Below are 16634 nucleotides of genomic sequence, written 5' to 3'. Positions count from 1 at the left end.
GTATTCTGCAGATTTTGTTGGCAGCAGATAGCTGCAGTGTGGAATCTTTTAGGAGAAGCTGGGGGATTTCGCAGGTTCATGTTAGTATTAGGTTTAGAAATGACTAGTCCTTGTGAATTTTATTTGAGAATATGGGAAGAAACTCTTTAAAATAGTACACTGAGCAAGACTGAGAATTCCCTTAAGATAAAATTATCCTATTTTAATGCAATTTTCAATAGTCATACTGATTTACTTACATGAGGAACCTACACTTGGAGTTCTATGACTTCATAGAAATTGACAAGTCTGGTAAGGAAACATTTACATTATGCAGCAAAACAGAATGTTATAATTAGTAGCTAGAAAAATCCTTTTGATTTCAGTCTGTTATTCATATGCTTAGATACTATCAAGAAAAATCATTCTAGAAAGTAATTTTAGTCTTTAAAGCACAGCTGAATGTTACTGTGACCAATAGCGATGTTTGGAAGAGTATGTAATTGTCCTTTAGGGAGTTGCGGGGGGTATCCTGACAGCCTGTCCCTCATCTCTCTCTGCAGCGTGTATGTTATGGTTGGGGCAGATGTTCCATTCTCTTCATGCTTGCGAGAAGTGGAAAACCCACAAAATCAGCTGAGATGCAGTCAAGAAATGGAGCCCGTGATAACCTGTGATAAAAAATTTCGTACTCAATTCCATATTGACTGGTGTAAAATCTCTCTGGTGAGTTATTTTACTATTGCATAAAAATGATATTTGTAGGAGTGCAATATTTTATGCCAGCCATGATTGAAGTAAGAGTTTTGCCAGCCTGGTCAGACAACTATGCCAGATTATTCTTCATCATGACTGATTGACATTATTTTCTATCTAGCAGACACTCTTAAGATAGTGAATGGATTTGGCTATGGAGGCTAAATTCTATTAGACTTGAGCACCGGTGCAACCACCATATTAGTTTTCACTAGCAGTGATTTACATAAATGAGAAAACTCTAGGGTTTACAGAAGTAATGAGACAATCATTTTTGTAGGTGTAGTTCATTAATTCGGTGTGCTAATACTGCTAGTTACACTTGCTTTGCTAAAAAGTGTGTGTCTATATATATATATATATATAATTTTCTCAAATATTGAGTCTACAACACTGACCAGTTAAATAGTATTTCTATGCTGTTAAAAAAAAAATCTTTCTGAAAATTGTCTAAACCATATTTCATATTAAAAATGAAGTAGGAAAAGGAAAGAAAATACTGCTGACTGATGAATCAAAATAAATGGTAACATTCTTCTCAGTTAAATACAAGAAAAATGATAACCGAACACTAGACTATTTGCCATGGAAGGAGTATAATACCTGGAGAGGCTTTTTAAGGTTATTTTTCTTTAGTTCTGGTAAGGAAGATCAAGAAATTACACAGTATTGGAAGAGAACATTGCAGACAAGTTTGAACAAAGATGGTGAAGGTACATAAAATAAACTTAGCTGCTTCAGACATTACCCAAGAGGAACCTGAAAGGAAGATCTGAAAGGCTTTTGTACAGCTGAAAAAACATATTGAGTATGAGAAAAGGTATTTATACGTAAAATCAATTAGATAACTTACAACCCTTTCTTTCTATTCACTTTTAAAAAGGAAACCTGATAGAAAGTTGGTAAATACTTGTTAAAAAAAAGTATTGGCTTTTTGTTGAGAAATTGCAAAGGTACCTGTGTACTTGGTGATACTTCCCGGCACTGAAAAGTGATAGAAGGCAGTTAGTCTTTGTCAAAAGCAAACTTTGTCAAGTTTTTGATTTCCTTCTACAAGAGGGAAATAGGACAGAGCGCAGCAGCAGATGTCATTTCTTTTTGGCGAGGTTTTTTTTTTATACTGTCTCATAAGCAGCCTCAGGAACATGGCCTAGCTTCATGCTAGGACCTAGTGGAGAACTGGTTGAGTAGCCATAATCATAGGAGAATTATTAGTAATTCCTTTCTATTCTTCATTAGTAAGCTGGATGATGGAATGCACTTACTAGATTTGCAGTCCCCATGAAACTGGAAGGATCTGCAGGTGCATTGAAGGACAGGACAGAATTCAGAAAGTCTTCAGAAATTGGAGAAACAGCCTTAGATAAGAGGAACAGACTCTCGGAGAAGCACCATTTTCTGCAGCAGCCTATAACCCATCCTTCTTGAACTCGTTACTTGTTTAGGCAGCATGCCATGATAACGGAATTCAAAGTCTCAGGGTTGTTTAATGTTGCCAACAGCATTGCTGCTGCATGCTGTAACCTGGAACATCAAAGGGAAAAGAGGGTCAAGTTTCTCTATCTAATCACAGTCTGCTTTTCAGAAGGCAAGCCCAGGGACAGGAAGTCTCCCAAGATCCATGGGCTGGGAGGGAGTTGAGCTCTGTTTCCTATAACCACAACATAGACCAGTGAGTGAAAATACAACCATCGTATCCACTTCCTCCCATTTTTGATGAGGTGACGCTGCCAGTTAGCACCTAAATCAAAGAGTTGATTTAAGTTTGTGGATCCCAAATTCTAAAGGGGCAATGTAATACGTGCTTCCTCTTAACACTGCTTTCTGATAGCTTGTTCTCGCGCAGAGTATGGGCTTCTTTCGGTCAAATAACTGCATAGATATTTTTTGTGTATTGCTTAGGGTTTGAGATTCATCTAAGGAGCCAGGTGGAACTTGGTGTTCCTTACGTAAAAGATACTGAGGAATTAATGAGTGGAGAATACAAAAAGTAGCGTTTGTCAAACTGTCTTGCACTTATATGTATATGTATGTATTTGAAGCTCTACAAAACATTATTTCTAGCATTCCATGAAAACCTGTTTATCCATTGCATTTTATGACTTAAAGTGTAAATTCTAAAGAAATGACCATCAGTTGCAAGATTTCTCACTGAACAGTCAGGCAAAAGGTCAAGTATGTGGGCAAATACAATTTGTTTTTCATTAATGATCTGAAGAGAGTTTTAAAACTAACACTGATAAAATTTAAGAGGAACATCTAATTGAAGATAACAAGAAAATGAAGGCAGAAAATTGAAAAGTCGTGTATGAGAGGCAGTCAGTTAAATGCAGTAGGAAATTCAGTAGCAAAAAAAGGTTGCATTTCTAGGAACATTAGATAAAGACATAAAAACTAAATAAAAAATTACTTGTGGCCAGGAATGCAGCTTTCTCTGGAGGTTAGTTGAATTAGGATGTAGAAAAACCTTGGAACTCTGGCTCTCCTGTTGTGGTGCTTCCTGCACCAGGTGACGGGGTGAGGCAACAGAGCTGCTCAGTCCTCAGCACTCAGTTCATGCCTCTTGCTTCTTTTGAGCACTGAATGTGAAGCTCAGTAGGAAGGAGGAGGAAGAAAATTGTAGGTACTCCACTCTTCATCTCTACCACCTCCATGCAAGAGAGGGCACTATTGTTATTAAGGAAGACTAGTCAGAAATGGATAAAGTCATGAAAAAGAAATCAGTGTCAAATAACTAGTTTGCAGTAAAAATGTTTACTGAATTTTTACTCAAATACTATTTGTAGTTAATCTTTAAAAACAGCATATTTGATAGGAAAAAACAAAGTAGTAATAGTATTACTGCATTGATGAGAAGCTTTTAGCAAAATATAAGTTTTTACTGTTTAAAAAGTTGTTGGATGAAATGGTATAGAATTTGTCAAATGCTTAATACAGATTCTTTTACATTGCATGGTTGGTTATATACTGTCTAGTTTTACATTCTCTTACTTTGTTATATAATTGCCTTTTTTTTTTTCTTCTTCTTTTTCTTTTTTCTCCTGGGTATCAGGTTGACAATACAAAACAAGTTTCCACCTTTCAGGAAGTGATTCGTGGAGAAGGGATATTGCCTGATGGTGGAGAATACAAGCCACCTTCTGATACACTGAAAAGCAGAGACTATTACTCGGATTTCCTAATTACACTGGCAGTGCCCTCGGCAATAGCACTTGTGCTTTTTCTAATACTTGCCTATATCATGTGCTGCCGACGGGAAGGAGTGTGAGTACCTTAACAGACTAATAAGTAATTATGGATTTTTCTAAGATTATAATACACAGAAGTTTGTTAGAAGAATTCCATTCAGTTCATTAAAAACATTTAAAACAGGCCAAGAGATACCTGCCTGAAATATTGAACTATTTCTCATCTAAGCACATACAGTAATTTCCAGGAGAGTGGATATAGGGCCTTTAGTTGTTCAGTTGAAAGGGTTAAAAATCTCAACATACACACAGAACTCCGCAAAATCGTGCACAACTCTCCAAAATGCCCCAAACAAATAAAATACTAATAAAGGATTGCTGGTTCAGGACAATATTAAGTAATTTCTAAAATGCTAATTTTTCTAAAGTAGATTTGGTTGAGGAAATGAACTGAATTTAGACATATTCTAAAAGAAAAACACATAAAAGGAAAGCAGCAAGTAACGTAATTTCTGCCATTTCTTACACAAACTACAATTTCATTTTGTCACAGAATTTATTTTAGCCAGAAGCTTGTTCTTTAACTTGCATTTTCATTTCTCTGTGTGTACGTCTGTGTGTGTGTGAGTGTGTCTGTCACCAGTATCACATCTCTCTATGTACGTTCATCAAGGGCTCACCATAAACCCCACTGCAAATGCTGCCAAGTTGCATTTAGCAATAACCTTGTCAGCATTTCTACATCATGTACTGTTTTCATCATCAGATAGATTTAATGTTCCAACTATCAATGCTATTATTTAATTCATAAATTTTGTTTTGTTTTTAGGGAAAAGAGAAACATGCAAACACCAGAGTAAGTGTCTTCTTTCCTGTTATTTTTCTTTTACCATTTAATTTCCATTCTCAGTAGCTTATCATGCTTCATACATGTGTGTCATAATCTTCTTTCATTCTCTCTAATCCATGGTTTAATTCATAAATGTGAAAGCTGCTTTTAAATCAGAGTCTTGGCAAGGGTAGAAAACAGAATAAAAAGGGTTTGAAATGAACAACTGTCAATTCAAAATAAAGTAGTGCTTTTAGAATAAATACGATAATACGTAATTAATACTCCTGGTCATTGGACTTCCCAGCCTGTATCTTAAAGGCAGTGGACAGGAGGACAAATAGCCTGGAAGGTATCCAGGGACTCCACTATGGAGTGTTTTAAAATTAATCTATGAGCTATGAATCTACCGCAAGAATCAGGAGTTAACCAAAACTTTTATTTTAACTGCAGCAAATAAATGGAACGTTAGCCATAAATTGCACAGTCTTGGATCCTATGAAAAATACTTATCCAGACAGCAAAGTCTAATGGAATAATTACTGCTTTAAAAATTAAATAAATCCAATATTGATTAAATTAACTGTGTAAGGGTTTACTCTAATTGCTGAGCTAGAGAGTCTGTAGCATGCGTCAAAGTCCTTGTATTTTTAAGAAAAATAATAATTGTAAAAGTCTGTCCATTTTGATAGAGCACCTAAAATATGTATTTACTATTTTATTTCCTTTTGACGTAGCATCCAGTTGGTCCACCACAGTGCTATACAGAAATCAACCAAAGAGCTTCGTGACATGTCTAAAAATAGAGAGATAGCATGGCCTCTTTCCACTCTTCCAGTGTTCCACCCAGTTACTGGTGAGATTGTACCCCCCCTTCACACAGACAGCTACGATAACACCAGTATGCCGCTGATGCAAACACAGCAGTAAGTATTTAGGGTTATTTTATTCCTTAGTACTATGTTCCGTGATTTAACTATGGATTCCAGTGCTTGTCATCTGAAATGTGTTTATTATGGAAGTATCAGTAACGACTCTAGTTCAAGATTGCTCTGATGTTTGCATTTCGAGCAGAAAGAAAGGCCTTCTGTTATAAAATTAAACAGCTGTGTTTCAGTCTGCAGACTTGGCAGGAAGCTTTGCGTGGAACAGTTACATTTCTGCATATTTTGGAGAAAAACTACTTTTGACAGAAGAATCAATTAAAACTGTTCTATTTTAGACACCCTGCCTCTTAACCTGTGTCTTTGGAATTCTGGTATAAAACTACTGCTGGGTTGGTGGTAGTTTCATACCTGAAAATAAATCCGGACTTCATAAGTAATTAGTCATGTATCTGTCACCCAGGGTTTATGTTTGCAATGTTAACATTGAACAGAAGAGCGTATTCCATTACACAGATAATAAATACAGAGTTGCCAGTGAAAACGCTTGGACCTCTCAGCCATTTCCATTGTTGCCAGCCTTTCTCCAAGACAGAAACCAGAAACACGCTCATTTCAATTCCTTAAAGTTCATTTATCAGCGACTTAACAGAACTATTGAGACAGACCCACCTAGTTCTCTGCATGTGTTCTAATCCAGACAGGTTGGTGGTGCTGTAAAAAAAAGGCATTTCTAGAAAGGTTAGGTTATGGTGTCTGGGGTTGAGCAGATGTGAGGGCAGTGGTCTCAGATGTAGCTGGCATTGCTTTTCGGTTCCGTGCTATGACACCAGCTCCAGCCGGCAGCTCCTCAGCTGGCAGGCCTGCACAGCCCCAGTGACACTGGTCCAGTGCCAGCACTAACTTGGTCCTAATTTACATGTGCTTGCCCTGAACTCTCTTCATAATGTAGATGCGTGCTAGAAGAGTATTCTCTTCTCCCTGTCCCAAAGCTAAATGCTATGGGAAGTACAGCTGTGTAAATGATCCTTTACCACTGCTGTGAAGTGCTCTACCCTGTCTTTTACGGTTTCTTCTCTATTCAGAATAGCAATTTTTTATGACTGGGATTCCAAAGGCTTTCTTGAGTAAAGTATTTATCTGCTTCACCTACATTCCAACCCCTAATTCCTTTCTGTACAAACAACCTTAATATCTGGTAGCTGTTAAAATAGACACTTCAGCAGGACACAAAGATGTAACTTTGCCTTGATGAGTGAAGTGGTCCAATGCGTAAAACTAGCGTTCAATCCACAGGTAGTAATTAAGTTGCAAATACTCTCACTTTTCTGTAACCATCACTTATGCAAACCAAACTTTGCATAATATCAGAAACCTGCAGTGACTCGTTACCTCTGGTGCTTCACCAAGTCTGAGCCTCTGAACCTACTTGACAAGTGAAATAATAGGAACTACCCCTTAACACTAATGTTCTTTCTTTCATTGACTTGTCTGGCCTTTTGAAAACTCTCTTTGCATAGAGAAAATGGATTATTGCTTCATAAACAAAAAAATGAAGTTTAAATACTAAACTTTCATGTATAATATACTTTAGACTTTGTATGGAAGCATTAAAGATATTCAGTTGTTTTTTGTAGGAACCTGCCACATCAGACTCAGATTCCACAGCAGCAGAGTGCAGGTCAGTACTGAGAAAATACTGTAACTATTTAGTTTCTGCTATGAAGGAATCACAAATGCATACAGTGTATGGACAATGGAAACCATTTTCACATATGGTAAAGTAGAACAGCATTGTCATTCCAGATTTTTTTTTTTGATACATCATTAAAAATATTGGATGGGATTGATGGAACGAGTAGGAGAAATGGTACATTAGGACTTGGCGTGAAGCACTGGAATCTGGTACAGTTAAGTTAGAAACCTCCTCATATAAATAATTTTCTATTAAAATATGAAGCTACAGCCAGGTTCCCAAGTGCGGTTACACTGTTCAGGTTCTCTAAAACTCGATAGGAAGTCAAAATTTCTAATCGCTGCCAATACTAGTTAAGCTCTGAGGAAGGAGCTCTTTATTGCTGTTACTAAGCATAAAGAGTCCACAGTGGGGAACCCGTGGTGAGCTATATTTTCATGCTGCAGGTTTCCCTGTCTTAGTCATTGCTTTTGCAGCATTTTCCCAAATCCTGATGTACTGACTGACACTGTGAATGGTCCTATCAGAGTATCGACTAGGGCTGATTGTTCTCTGTAGCTGGTGTATCAGGTCTGAGAAAAAGCACAGCCAAAGCCATGTGAAAGGGGATGAGGATCATACAAGGAAAATGTAGAGGCCAAAGTGTAATTTTTGAGTATTGAAAGAGGTATTTAGGCAAAACTCGAGCAATATATATGTATTGAACATAACACAGGAACTACAGCTCCAAGAGGAAGACTTGTTTTAACTTAGGTGTTACGTAAGCAGCTCTTTCTTTTCATTCAAAATCCTTCTTCTTCATTACTGCTTTCGGGGATTAAAGGAGAATTTCGTATGACAACATTTCAAAGATTTGAGGCAAGTATATAATAGATGCTTCTGCCCATGTGAGGTTTATTTTGTTGTTATCTGGAAATTAAAACCACATTTATAAAAACCAAACTTGACTGCAGTTCTGCTAGCTTTGCTATTTGCGTGCTTTATTATTATATGTGTTGGAAATGGTGGATGACGCTGGCAGTCAAAGCCTCAGTCCAAAGCCTCCAGCACTGGTTTGGGTTGACATTTAGCACAGCGCCTAACACTCACTACTGCAGGCATTTGGAAGGCAGAATAGAAGTGTCACACAGTTCAGCTCTAATGTTATGACTTGGTTTGTACAAGAATTCCATTCTGTCTTGCAGTAGGAAAGGTGTGAAATCACCAGGTAGTGCTGTTGATGCTGACAGCAGTGAGATGTTTTAAAAGGTGTGAGGTACAAGCTAGCATGGGGTTGTTGCTTGCAATTCGCACTGAAGAACTACCATAACAATAGGTCTTAAAAATCCTGCTGGGTCTGTATTTTCTGCAGGATGTTATTTTGGTAGAATCCACCTGTTCTTTCACATTCATCACAGCCACTGCCTGTGACAAGCTCTCAGAAACTGGGGCACAGGGGGAACGTATTTGGGGCAGACAGTGTTTCTTCCTCTTAGTTTACAATGATACCTTCCTTTGTAACTCATGTGTAAATGACACCGAGCATTTCCATGCCTGCAAAGTTCGTCTTCTAAAGGGTATCTATGACTAGTGTGTCAGCAAGTTAGAATTTTAGAAAGTTACAATTTAAAACAAAATTCAGGTGCTCCTAAGATGATTTTTTTTTTTTAGTAGCATCAGTACAAACTTAGCAATCAGTTTTATTGATCTGTTCAATAAGAAATTTACAGAACTAAAACAAGGCCAAAAAAACCCCTACAGAACTAGACACTCATTGTTTAATTTTCTTCCTTTCATACAGAAAATTCCCAATAATATCCTCAGGATTATTAACATATTAATAGTCACCACCATGAATAAGAAGATATTTCTCTTTTAAAGCTTCAGTAGACCATATTTAGTCATTTGAAGAGCAAACCATCTCTCCTAACCACTGTCCTCTTCAGGAACTATCTGAATCCCCAATAAGAAACATTTTTTTTAACCCTATATAAAAATGCGGGCTTAATAGCTGGCATAATTTCACAAAGTTAAAACAGAATTGGGAAAGGATTGTATGAAAGATGATGACTCACATCTAACGTTTCTATTACACTGCTGGATATTGCTGCTGGTCTCCGGTATGAACAGGTACATTAAGTTTTATAATTGTCTTTCTGTCAATTGGCAAAATTCATGAGGACTATTTTAAGGGGATTAGATGAAAAAGTTTATAGGATATTCCTATAATGCAAAAGACTAAAGAGCCGCATGTACACCATGCGCTGCGTTTTCCATTTGGAGCTTCACAATCTCCCTGTGAAATGTGTTAGATGCCAAATAGAAAGAAAATGTCCCAGTTAAACAAGCTTTTCCCAGATCTCTCCCTTCCCAGAAGAGTGCAAGCAAAGCTCTTCCATGTCTGTGTTGTCTTTTGGTCCAGGTTGTACTTGTGTTTCTCCAATGTGGTTGTTGATAAGGGACTAATAAATACTATTTATGTGCTGTGCTACCAGTAGGCAGTTCAATATTGTTAAAGCATCATCTACCACTGATGGATTACATAAAATCTTATCTCCTTGCAGGTAAATGGTATTCCTGAGGAAAGAAAACTAACAGAAGCAATGAATTTGTAATTGGAGAAGGCAGCAAATTGTCTTACTTCCTTATTTGTTCTGATTGATGCATGAGTTTTTCTGGTGTACATTGTGCATGTCCACAGTATTGAGATGATTTCAGTGCCAGAGAGCACAATCACTTCCACACAACTAATGTACTGTATCCTTTTGTACTTTGGACGTTTTTGACAATTTGTAAACACCGATAACTTTTTATATTTGTTACCTTCAGAAAAGAATCTTTCAAATATATGTATTAATAAATATCAAACTTTATTCTGTCTTGTGATCTCTCCTGAAAGATGTAACAGGGAAAGCAAAGCTTCAAAATAAGCACCAGGTTTGAAGGACTGCAGATTCTGTTTGATGGGATGATACAATTGCCTTACATTTGCACACAAAAAGCACTCATGTGTAAGCATGAAAACTTGTGCATTAGGATGAGGCTCAGAATAGTATTCCAGATTTATTAGGTTTTAGTTTTTTAGAGATAATCAAAATTTAATGAGCAAAGTTATTTTTGGAGGAAAAAAAAAAACCCTAACAAAAAGCCCCAAACAAAACCCTAAAACAATTCCTGTTGAAAATTGTATTTCTGTTCCTTTACCAGATCTTTACCCTATTTGAAAGCTTTTAAGCAATAAAACATTTAAAATCTGTCCATTCATTCATCTGCTTATGTTAGAAAAGACTGTTACAAACTGCAGAAATTAATGACTGCAGCTAAGCAAGAGAAACTTTCGTTATGGACTAACTTTTAACTCTTTAAACATACCATTTACATTTTTTTTGTGTGATGTTGCTCATGCCCCAGTGCAGTTCATTTTTTGTATCTTCTACCTTCTTTGTTCTTTCTGGAGCAAAAAGAGTTGTGGGAGAACGAGTGATCCAATACACCAGGGGTTATATTTTAGCATCTTAAAAAGGAGTTGATTAAACACACACCTTCCTGGAAGTGCTGATTTTGAGAGGCATTTGTCTGTGCAGCCAAAAGGTTAATAATACAAACTTTGTTAAAAGGATCTGAGCTGAGGTTGCCTCATTTTTCAGTAGCTGGTGATAATTTATCTCCTGACGCTTTTCTGCGTATTTTAAGTGTGTTTTTCTGATGCTTCTTTAAATCCTCAAATGTAGCGTAATAGGACTTCAGGGTCTCCAGCTCACACCAACAGCTCTTGGGGTTTGAACTCGCAGCACTGTACTGGTTTGAGCTGACACTTATGCTTTGCCTTTTCTCTGCAGTTTTCTCTTTCAGAAGCTGTATGTTCATCAGGACGTTGCCCTGTAAGCAGAAAGCTGCATCTGCTCTCTAATTGCTAAGTGCTGGCTGCATTGCCTTAGCTGAGCTTTCTGAGGTCTCTGCTAAGAGAAATTGGGAGTAACTTATGAATTTAAGACTGAGAGTAAAAAGAAACTGGGAAATAAGGTTGTAAGAGTTTGTGAAAAGACCAAAGTAGTCACTGGCTTTTTTTTTTTTCTTTAACTTTTTATGGTTATGACCCTGTTTATTCAAAACACAAAACCTTATTTATGTTCATTTTTAAGCAAACAATGATGAGTTTATAGGCTTGGACCTGAATGTAACACCTCGGTGGATAGTTAAAACAAGTCCTGAGCTTGTTTTTAGCTCTTTAGATACATTTTGTGTGACGAGTATAACTATTGCAGCAAGGTGCACAGTCAGCACTCCATACATTGTAGGCACTTGTATATTATCAAGCCTTAAACGTCAGAGTTTACAAGGCTGCCCTAAATGCCAAGCATGACCTACAGAATGTGTTAACAAATGCCCCTAGCCACAGGCATAATGCTGGTGGTTGTTATGCTACAAGAGGTAGCTCAGCTACAGCCGCAGAAGTTGAAAACCAATTTAGTTGTTGAAACAGTGGGAATAAAGAGCCATTCCTACTCACCTCCAAAGCAGCACGCATCATGCCCACCTACCTCATCCAGAAAGGACCAGGGAAGCGGTTTCATCAGTCAGCCGGCCTCCTAAGAGAGCCCTCCTTTTTCCAGCAGCTTGGATCAGTGAAAAGTGAATTGGGGAACTGCACACTGAGATATATGGGAAATTAAAATTCACAGCTTTTATCCCTGCTGTGAGAAATTTAAGTCCAATAAGAATTTGTTTTTTCCTCTGTTCGATTAGTTTCTACTACTATTTTCAAATCATGAGCTGTCAGTGCTTTGAAACAGAAATGAATGGAATGGATTTTAAATAATGATTTTTAATGCAATGTAAGATGAAACTTGTAAATAGTATTGGGTTTAGATCACAACGATTTCTGATAACTTGAGGATGACGTGACAATCAGTTACCTACCAGTTGAGCTGCTCCCATCTTACTTGTATTAATACGTAACAGTGCCAATATATTTAAGGAAATCTCTGAAGCTGTTATGTACATGCATAAGGAATCAGTGTGTGCCAGAGGGGCTCCACCTGTTCTGAGAAGAATCTAATGGTGTAGGTGACTTGGGTATTAAGCACACCTGAACTATTTTATGATTGAAAGTTTCATTTATTTGAGGTAAGTTTAATAACAAAATATTTATTTTTACTTTTTAAAACAATTACTATGGAAGCATAGATTTATAAAGCAGGCTAAAGACATTTAATGGTTAAAGAGTTAGTAACAGTTCAAAGTGCCGATAGTTAAAACAGTACATTCCTATCCTCTTTTAACGATGTACGATGACCGTATGAACTGATATTGTGTTGATGAAGTGACAGTTGCAACCAAATCAAATAGAAAGCACTACAGATGTCTTTGTAAATATATGAAATGTAAAATCTAATAAATAGGAAAACATGAAGTAGTGATGGTGTTGCTTCATTATTTTACATGATGATGTCTGAACAATGTTGTGGTAGAGTTGTTAATGGTGACAGTGATAGTGGTGGTAAGTGTCCAAGAGTTGAGGTGGAGCCAACTGGGGAGATGTTGGAACTGGGAAGCAGGGAGAGTATTTGCACCTCTTGGCTCAGGTGCCCACGTTAGTTATTATCTTCCTGATCATACAAGGGGCTGTATCCTTTGGTTAAGGAGCCCCTTCTTCTATTTAGTGTGGGACTTCTATTTAGTGTGCTACTCAAGTAGCTAAATTAAAAGCTATATTTTTTAAGATAAATCTGAAGAATGGGTTTCTTTACATTGCCAGACTGAAGGAAAGCCAAGTCCATTGCTCTGCTTTCATGCAGAGCTCTGCAACAGTTTCCAGCTTGTAATCCAGGGGAAAAACTACCCAACTGCGGAATTCTGCTGCAGTCCCCCAAGCTCCAGGGGTGGTTTTGGCTACTGGAGCTGGAATTTCATCAGACCCAGGACAGTGTGATTTACTGCAGGAGAATCTTTCTTCCTGCACTGCTTTATCTGAAGTAATTTGTGATATAAGCAAATATCTGCCCTTCATTTGAAGTAATTGTATCCAAAATACCACTTTGGGGAAACCACAGTACTAATCTGTAATTTAAGGCAGGCAGGATAGTGAACTGTACCCCAGCTCGAGTCAAGCGATAGGAGTCTGTACTTAATTGATGCTGCTCCCATTACAAAAATAAGCATCCACAGCACATTTATTTAATGTTTAAATTACTTCATATTTTTACATGACCTGAAGAGAAAATATATTTATCCCACATACAGTAATAGTAAACAAGTGCATTATTTCAAACATTAAAAATAAATCTTTTAACCAAGTCTGTACAGCAGATAAATAAAATTATATCTACAATACTTGTGAAGAACAAAACAAAAAGTCTCTCTCAAACTCACAGTTTCCCTGTTGCTCCTAATACTGGCGTAGATGAAGGTTACACATCCTGCCCCCGCTGCAGCATTTGCCAGCACCATTTCTTGCAGCCATTCGAGGAGGTTGACTTTCCAAGTGTTGGAAGTAATGCATGCGAAGAACAAATAGCTGAGTCTCTTTCTAAGAGCTTCAAAATAGCTGGCAGTAAAACTGCTGAATTTGGAGGAAGTGAATGATTCTTTTTTTACTGTGAGCTGGTCAATCTTTAAAAGAAACTGTTCCTAACCCAAAAAAAAAAAAAAAAATTGAAGCCATTTTTTCACAATTTTTTTTTTGCACACATTGGTGGCTGCACGTTTGAATTCAGTTTTTAAACTGGGATAAGATCAAAACCATGTACGTGACATGGTGAGGCCCTGGCACAGGCTGCCCAGAGAAGCTGTGGCTGCCCCATCCCTGGCAGTGTTCAAGGTCAGGCTGGATGGGGCTTGGAGCAACCTGGCCTAGTGGAAAGTGTCCCTGCCTGTGGTGGGGGGTTGGAACTAGATGATCCTTTCCAACCCAAACCCATTCTATGATAGTGCATAAGGTACAAATTAGGATTCATATTGTTTATAATCATACGTAATTGCACAAATGCTTAGAAAACAATATTGTGCTCGTGGTTTTGACTGGTAACAAGTAATCAGTAGAAGAATAAAATCAAAAAGCAACTAGAGGTCAAATTACAACATGAACCAAAACCACAAACACTAAAGAAATGACCATAACTTCACTAAGTGGAACGTAAATTGCAGCTTGTCACCACCACACTGAAGGGCCATTCTTTCAGTTTTACTTTTTATGCTAAAGCAAAGAGTAAGAAAGATGGGCACTCTTAAAATGAGTGGGGGAAAAGGTTCCTCCAAATAGCTCCGATCTCGTTTCATTTGTAATTCGGAGACTCAACCACCTGCATGCAACAAGATGACCACAGTCCCTCTTCCTCGTGATATCAACAGACTGACTTGCATTCTTGACTTGCATCCTTGTAAGTGAAAATATTACTACGGGTAAAATATGGCACCAATTTCCTAATGAGACCTAGTTCAAGGTCACCCACAACTCAGAGGTTCACAGATCACCATTCCCCTGTTCTCCCTCGAGATCTGATGGAGTGGATATGACAGGATTCCCTCTGACTGGAAAGCATTGGAGATCTTCAATAAATTCTCCATCTTGAACTGAGTCTCTGAAAACTATTGATCTGTTTGTTCACTGTGATTTTACAGAGAACTGCACATAGTTAAAGGAGTTAGTGAAAATTTTAGGGAAAAAATTTCACCTCAGAATTCACCATATTTGCTGAAAACATCTCAAATTCAAAACCAAAAAGAAAACCCCATAAAATGTTATGTAAACTTGTATATAATCTTAAATCGCTGAATTGGTGATGACTTTTTATTCCTGCGTATAAAGGGTTTCATGTAACATATACTATCTCCACCCAAAATACTCATTTCTACACTACCATTTTGTTCAGAAACATGCCCTGGTTTACCAGTAACTTCATGTTTCACATCAGGTAAAGGTGACCGTTACCGAAGCATCACACGTTTGCTCTTCTTTGTTCCTTGATGAGAATGATTCCGGCGTGTGCCACGCGAGGGCGGTTCTCCAGTAACATCCACTCTGCCTTCGGCTGACCTGCGGTGAAGGTAGTTCCATGATATGCCCATGATATTGCTCAACTATTCACTTCTTCGTGTCACGTTTAAACATGTATGTAAACAGGAACATATATCCAGTAGAAAAGACTCATCTTCACATGCAATTCTGTACAGTGCATCCTTGGTTCTCAGATAGTTTGAGAAGGCTGTTTCCACACAAAATATGTACATTTGCACTATATACATTTACTTTCCACACACTTAATTTAAATGTCTTCTTGTATCTCCAGTTGAGAATTTTTGTTCAGGCAGACACAAAATAAACCTGAAGAAAGTTTCCAAGAATCTTTTCAAGTCAATGCCTTGACTGATCTTGCATTGCTGAGAAGAGATGTAGTCCAGAGAAAAATCCAGCTACACATAGCAACCTTTTCAGCAGAGTTGAGTTATCTTTAGGAACCACAATCTGTGCCAGATCATTGGTGATCTGAGAAATTTCATGTGCCACACACACAAATATGAAAGTGCTGACAAGAACATTAAACATCGGATATCCAGGGATGAGCACCAAGATCCCCTTCGTGTCTGCTGCCAGCCAAATATGGTATTGACAAATGAAAAGCTGAAAGAAAAAAAGAATGTGCTTAATAATACTTATACATATTTTTTCTTATATAGAAACATAACTATTACTATTGCATCAACTGACACACTATACTTCTGCTTAAGTCAGACTAAACATACTTTGAGAAGCTGTATTCCACATGCCTTTTGCTCTTAAGACAAAACTATTAGTCTCTCACAGTACACAGTAAAATGGGTTTGCCTAGTCCCATATTAACCAAATACAGCACAGGGCAGCATCATCTACATGATGTTAAGAGAGATGAGGAATACGTCTCCGCTCGGCTACTTTATCTCTGGCAAGGAACTGAACTAACATGCTTGCAAATAGAAGACAATGCTGCAACTGCTGGTGAATGCAATAGTTCCTGGAGTTGGTCATGATCAGCACCTTCTAGTTCACCAGGAATCACAACAGTGAAAATGTGATCCTCTTAAAAACATTTGTTTATTAATGCAGGAAAGCTTTCCAGAGCAAACACATTTATAAGTGTACTTGCACTAGTCACATTCATGATGATTCTTCAACTGGCTTAAACTTTTATCTTCCAGCTGCATACACAACACATCTTACTCCAGCATTAAATCCCCACTCTCAGAACCCTAAACTTCCCCCCCTCCCCAAACAACATAAGAAATAAGTTTGCTACTGTGAGCTATTTCAGCTATGATTTTTAAGTGTAGACAGAAACTACAGTGCT

The 16634-nt window shown here is 37.6% G+C and overlaps 2 protein-coding genes across 22 annotated transcripts in view; one reads left to right on the top strand and one right to left on the bottom strand.

Annotated features, from left to right (window-relative positions):
- Window positions 1-12727, top strand: part of SGCE (sarcoglycan epsilon) — a 32427-nt gene extending 19700 nt beyond the window's left edge. For 3 of the 20 annotated variants that reach the window (XM_030510936.1, XM_030510946.1, XM_030510893.1), the window contains 7 exons: window positions 543-705; window positions 3788-3999; window positions 4753-4779; window positions 5490-5678; window positions 7274-7317; window positions 8156-8190; window positions 9113-12727. In XM_030510936.1, coding sequence (XP_030366796.1) covers window positions 543-705; window positions 3788-3999; window positions 4753-4779; window positions 5490-5678; window positions 7274-7317; window positions 8156-8190; window positions 9113-9190 — 748 coding nt within the window. In that variant the 3' untranslated portion in view covers window positions 9191-12727. Of the gene's footprint in view, window positions 1-542; window positions 706-3787; window positions 4000-4752; window positions 4780-5489; window positions 5679-7260; window positions 7318-8155; window positions 8191-9112 lie in introns of those variants that run through there. The other 17 variants (XR_004390004.1, XR_003994889.2, XM_030511009.1 and 14 more) reach the window with 12 other exon arrangements.
- The window catches only part of CASD1 (CAS1 domain containing 1), a 35848-nt gene continuing 28212 nt past the window's right edge, over window positions 8999-16634 (bottom strand). The window contains exons 18-19 of one of the 2 annotated variants that reach the window (XR_003994868.1): window positions 15242-15931; window positions 8999-13941 (exon numbers count right to left, since the gene is read on the bottom strand). Coding sequence is in view for 1 of the 2 variants with exons in the window: in XM_030510874.1 (XP_030366734.1) it covers window positions 15665-15931 (267 nt within the window). In the remaining variant the exon portion in view is untranslated. Of the gene's footprint in view, window positions 15932-16634 lie in introns of both variants that reach the window. The other variant, XM_030510874.1, reaches the window with a different exon arrangement.

The sequence above is a fragment of the Strigops habroptila genome, chromosome 1 (genome assembly GCF_004027225.2).
Source record: "Strigops habroptila isolate Jane chromosome 1, bStrHab1.2.pri, whole genome shotgun sequence".
NCBI lineage: Eukaryota > Metazoa > Chordata > Aves > Psittaciformes > Psittacidae > Strigops > Strigops habroptila.
This window is presented reverse-complemented; position numbering and strand designations above follow the sequence as displayed.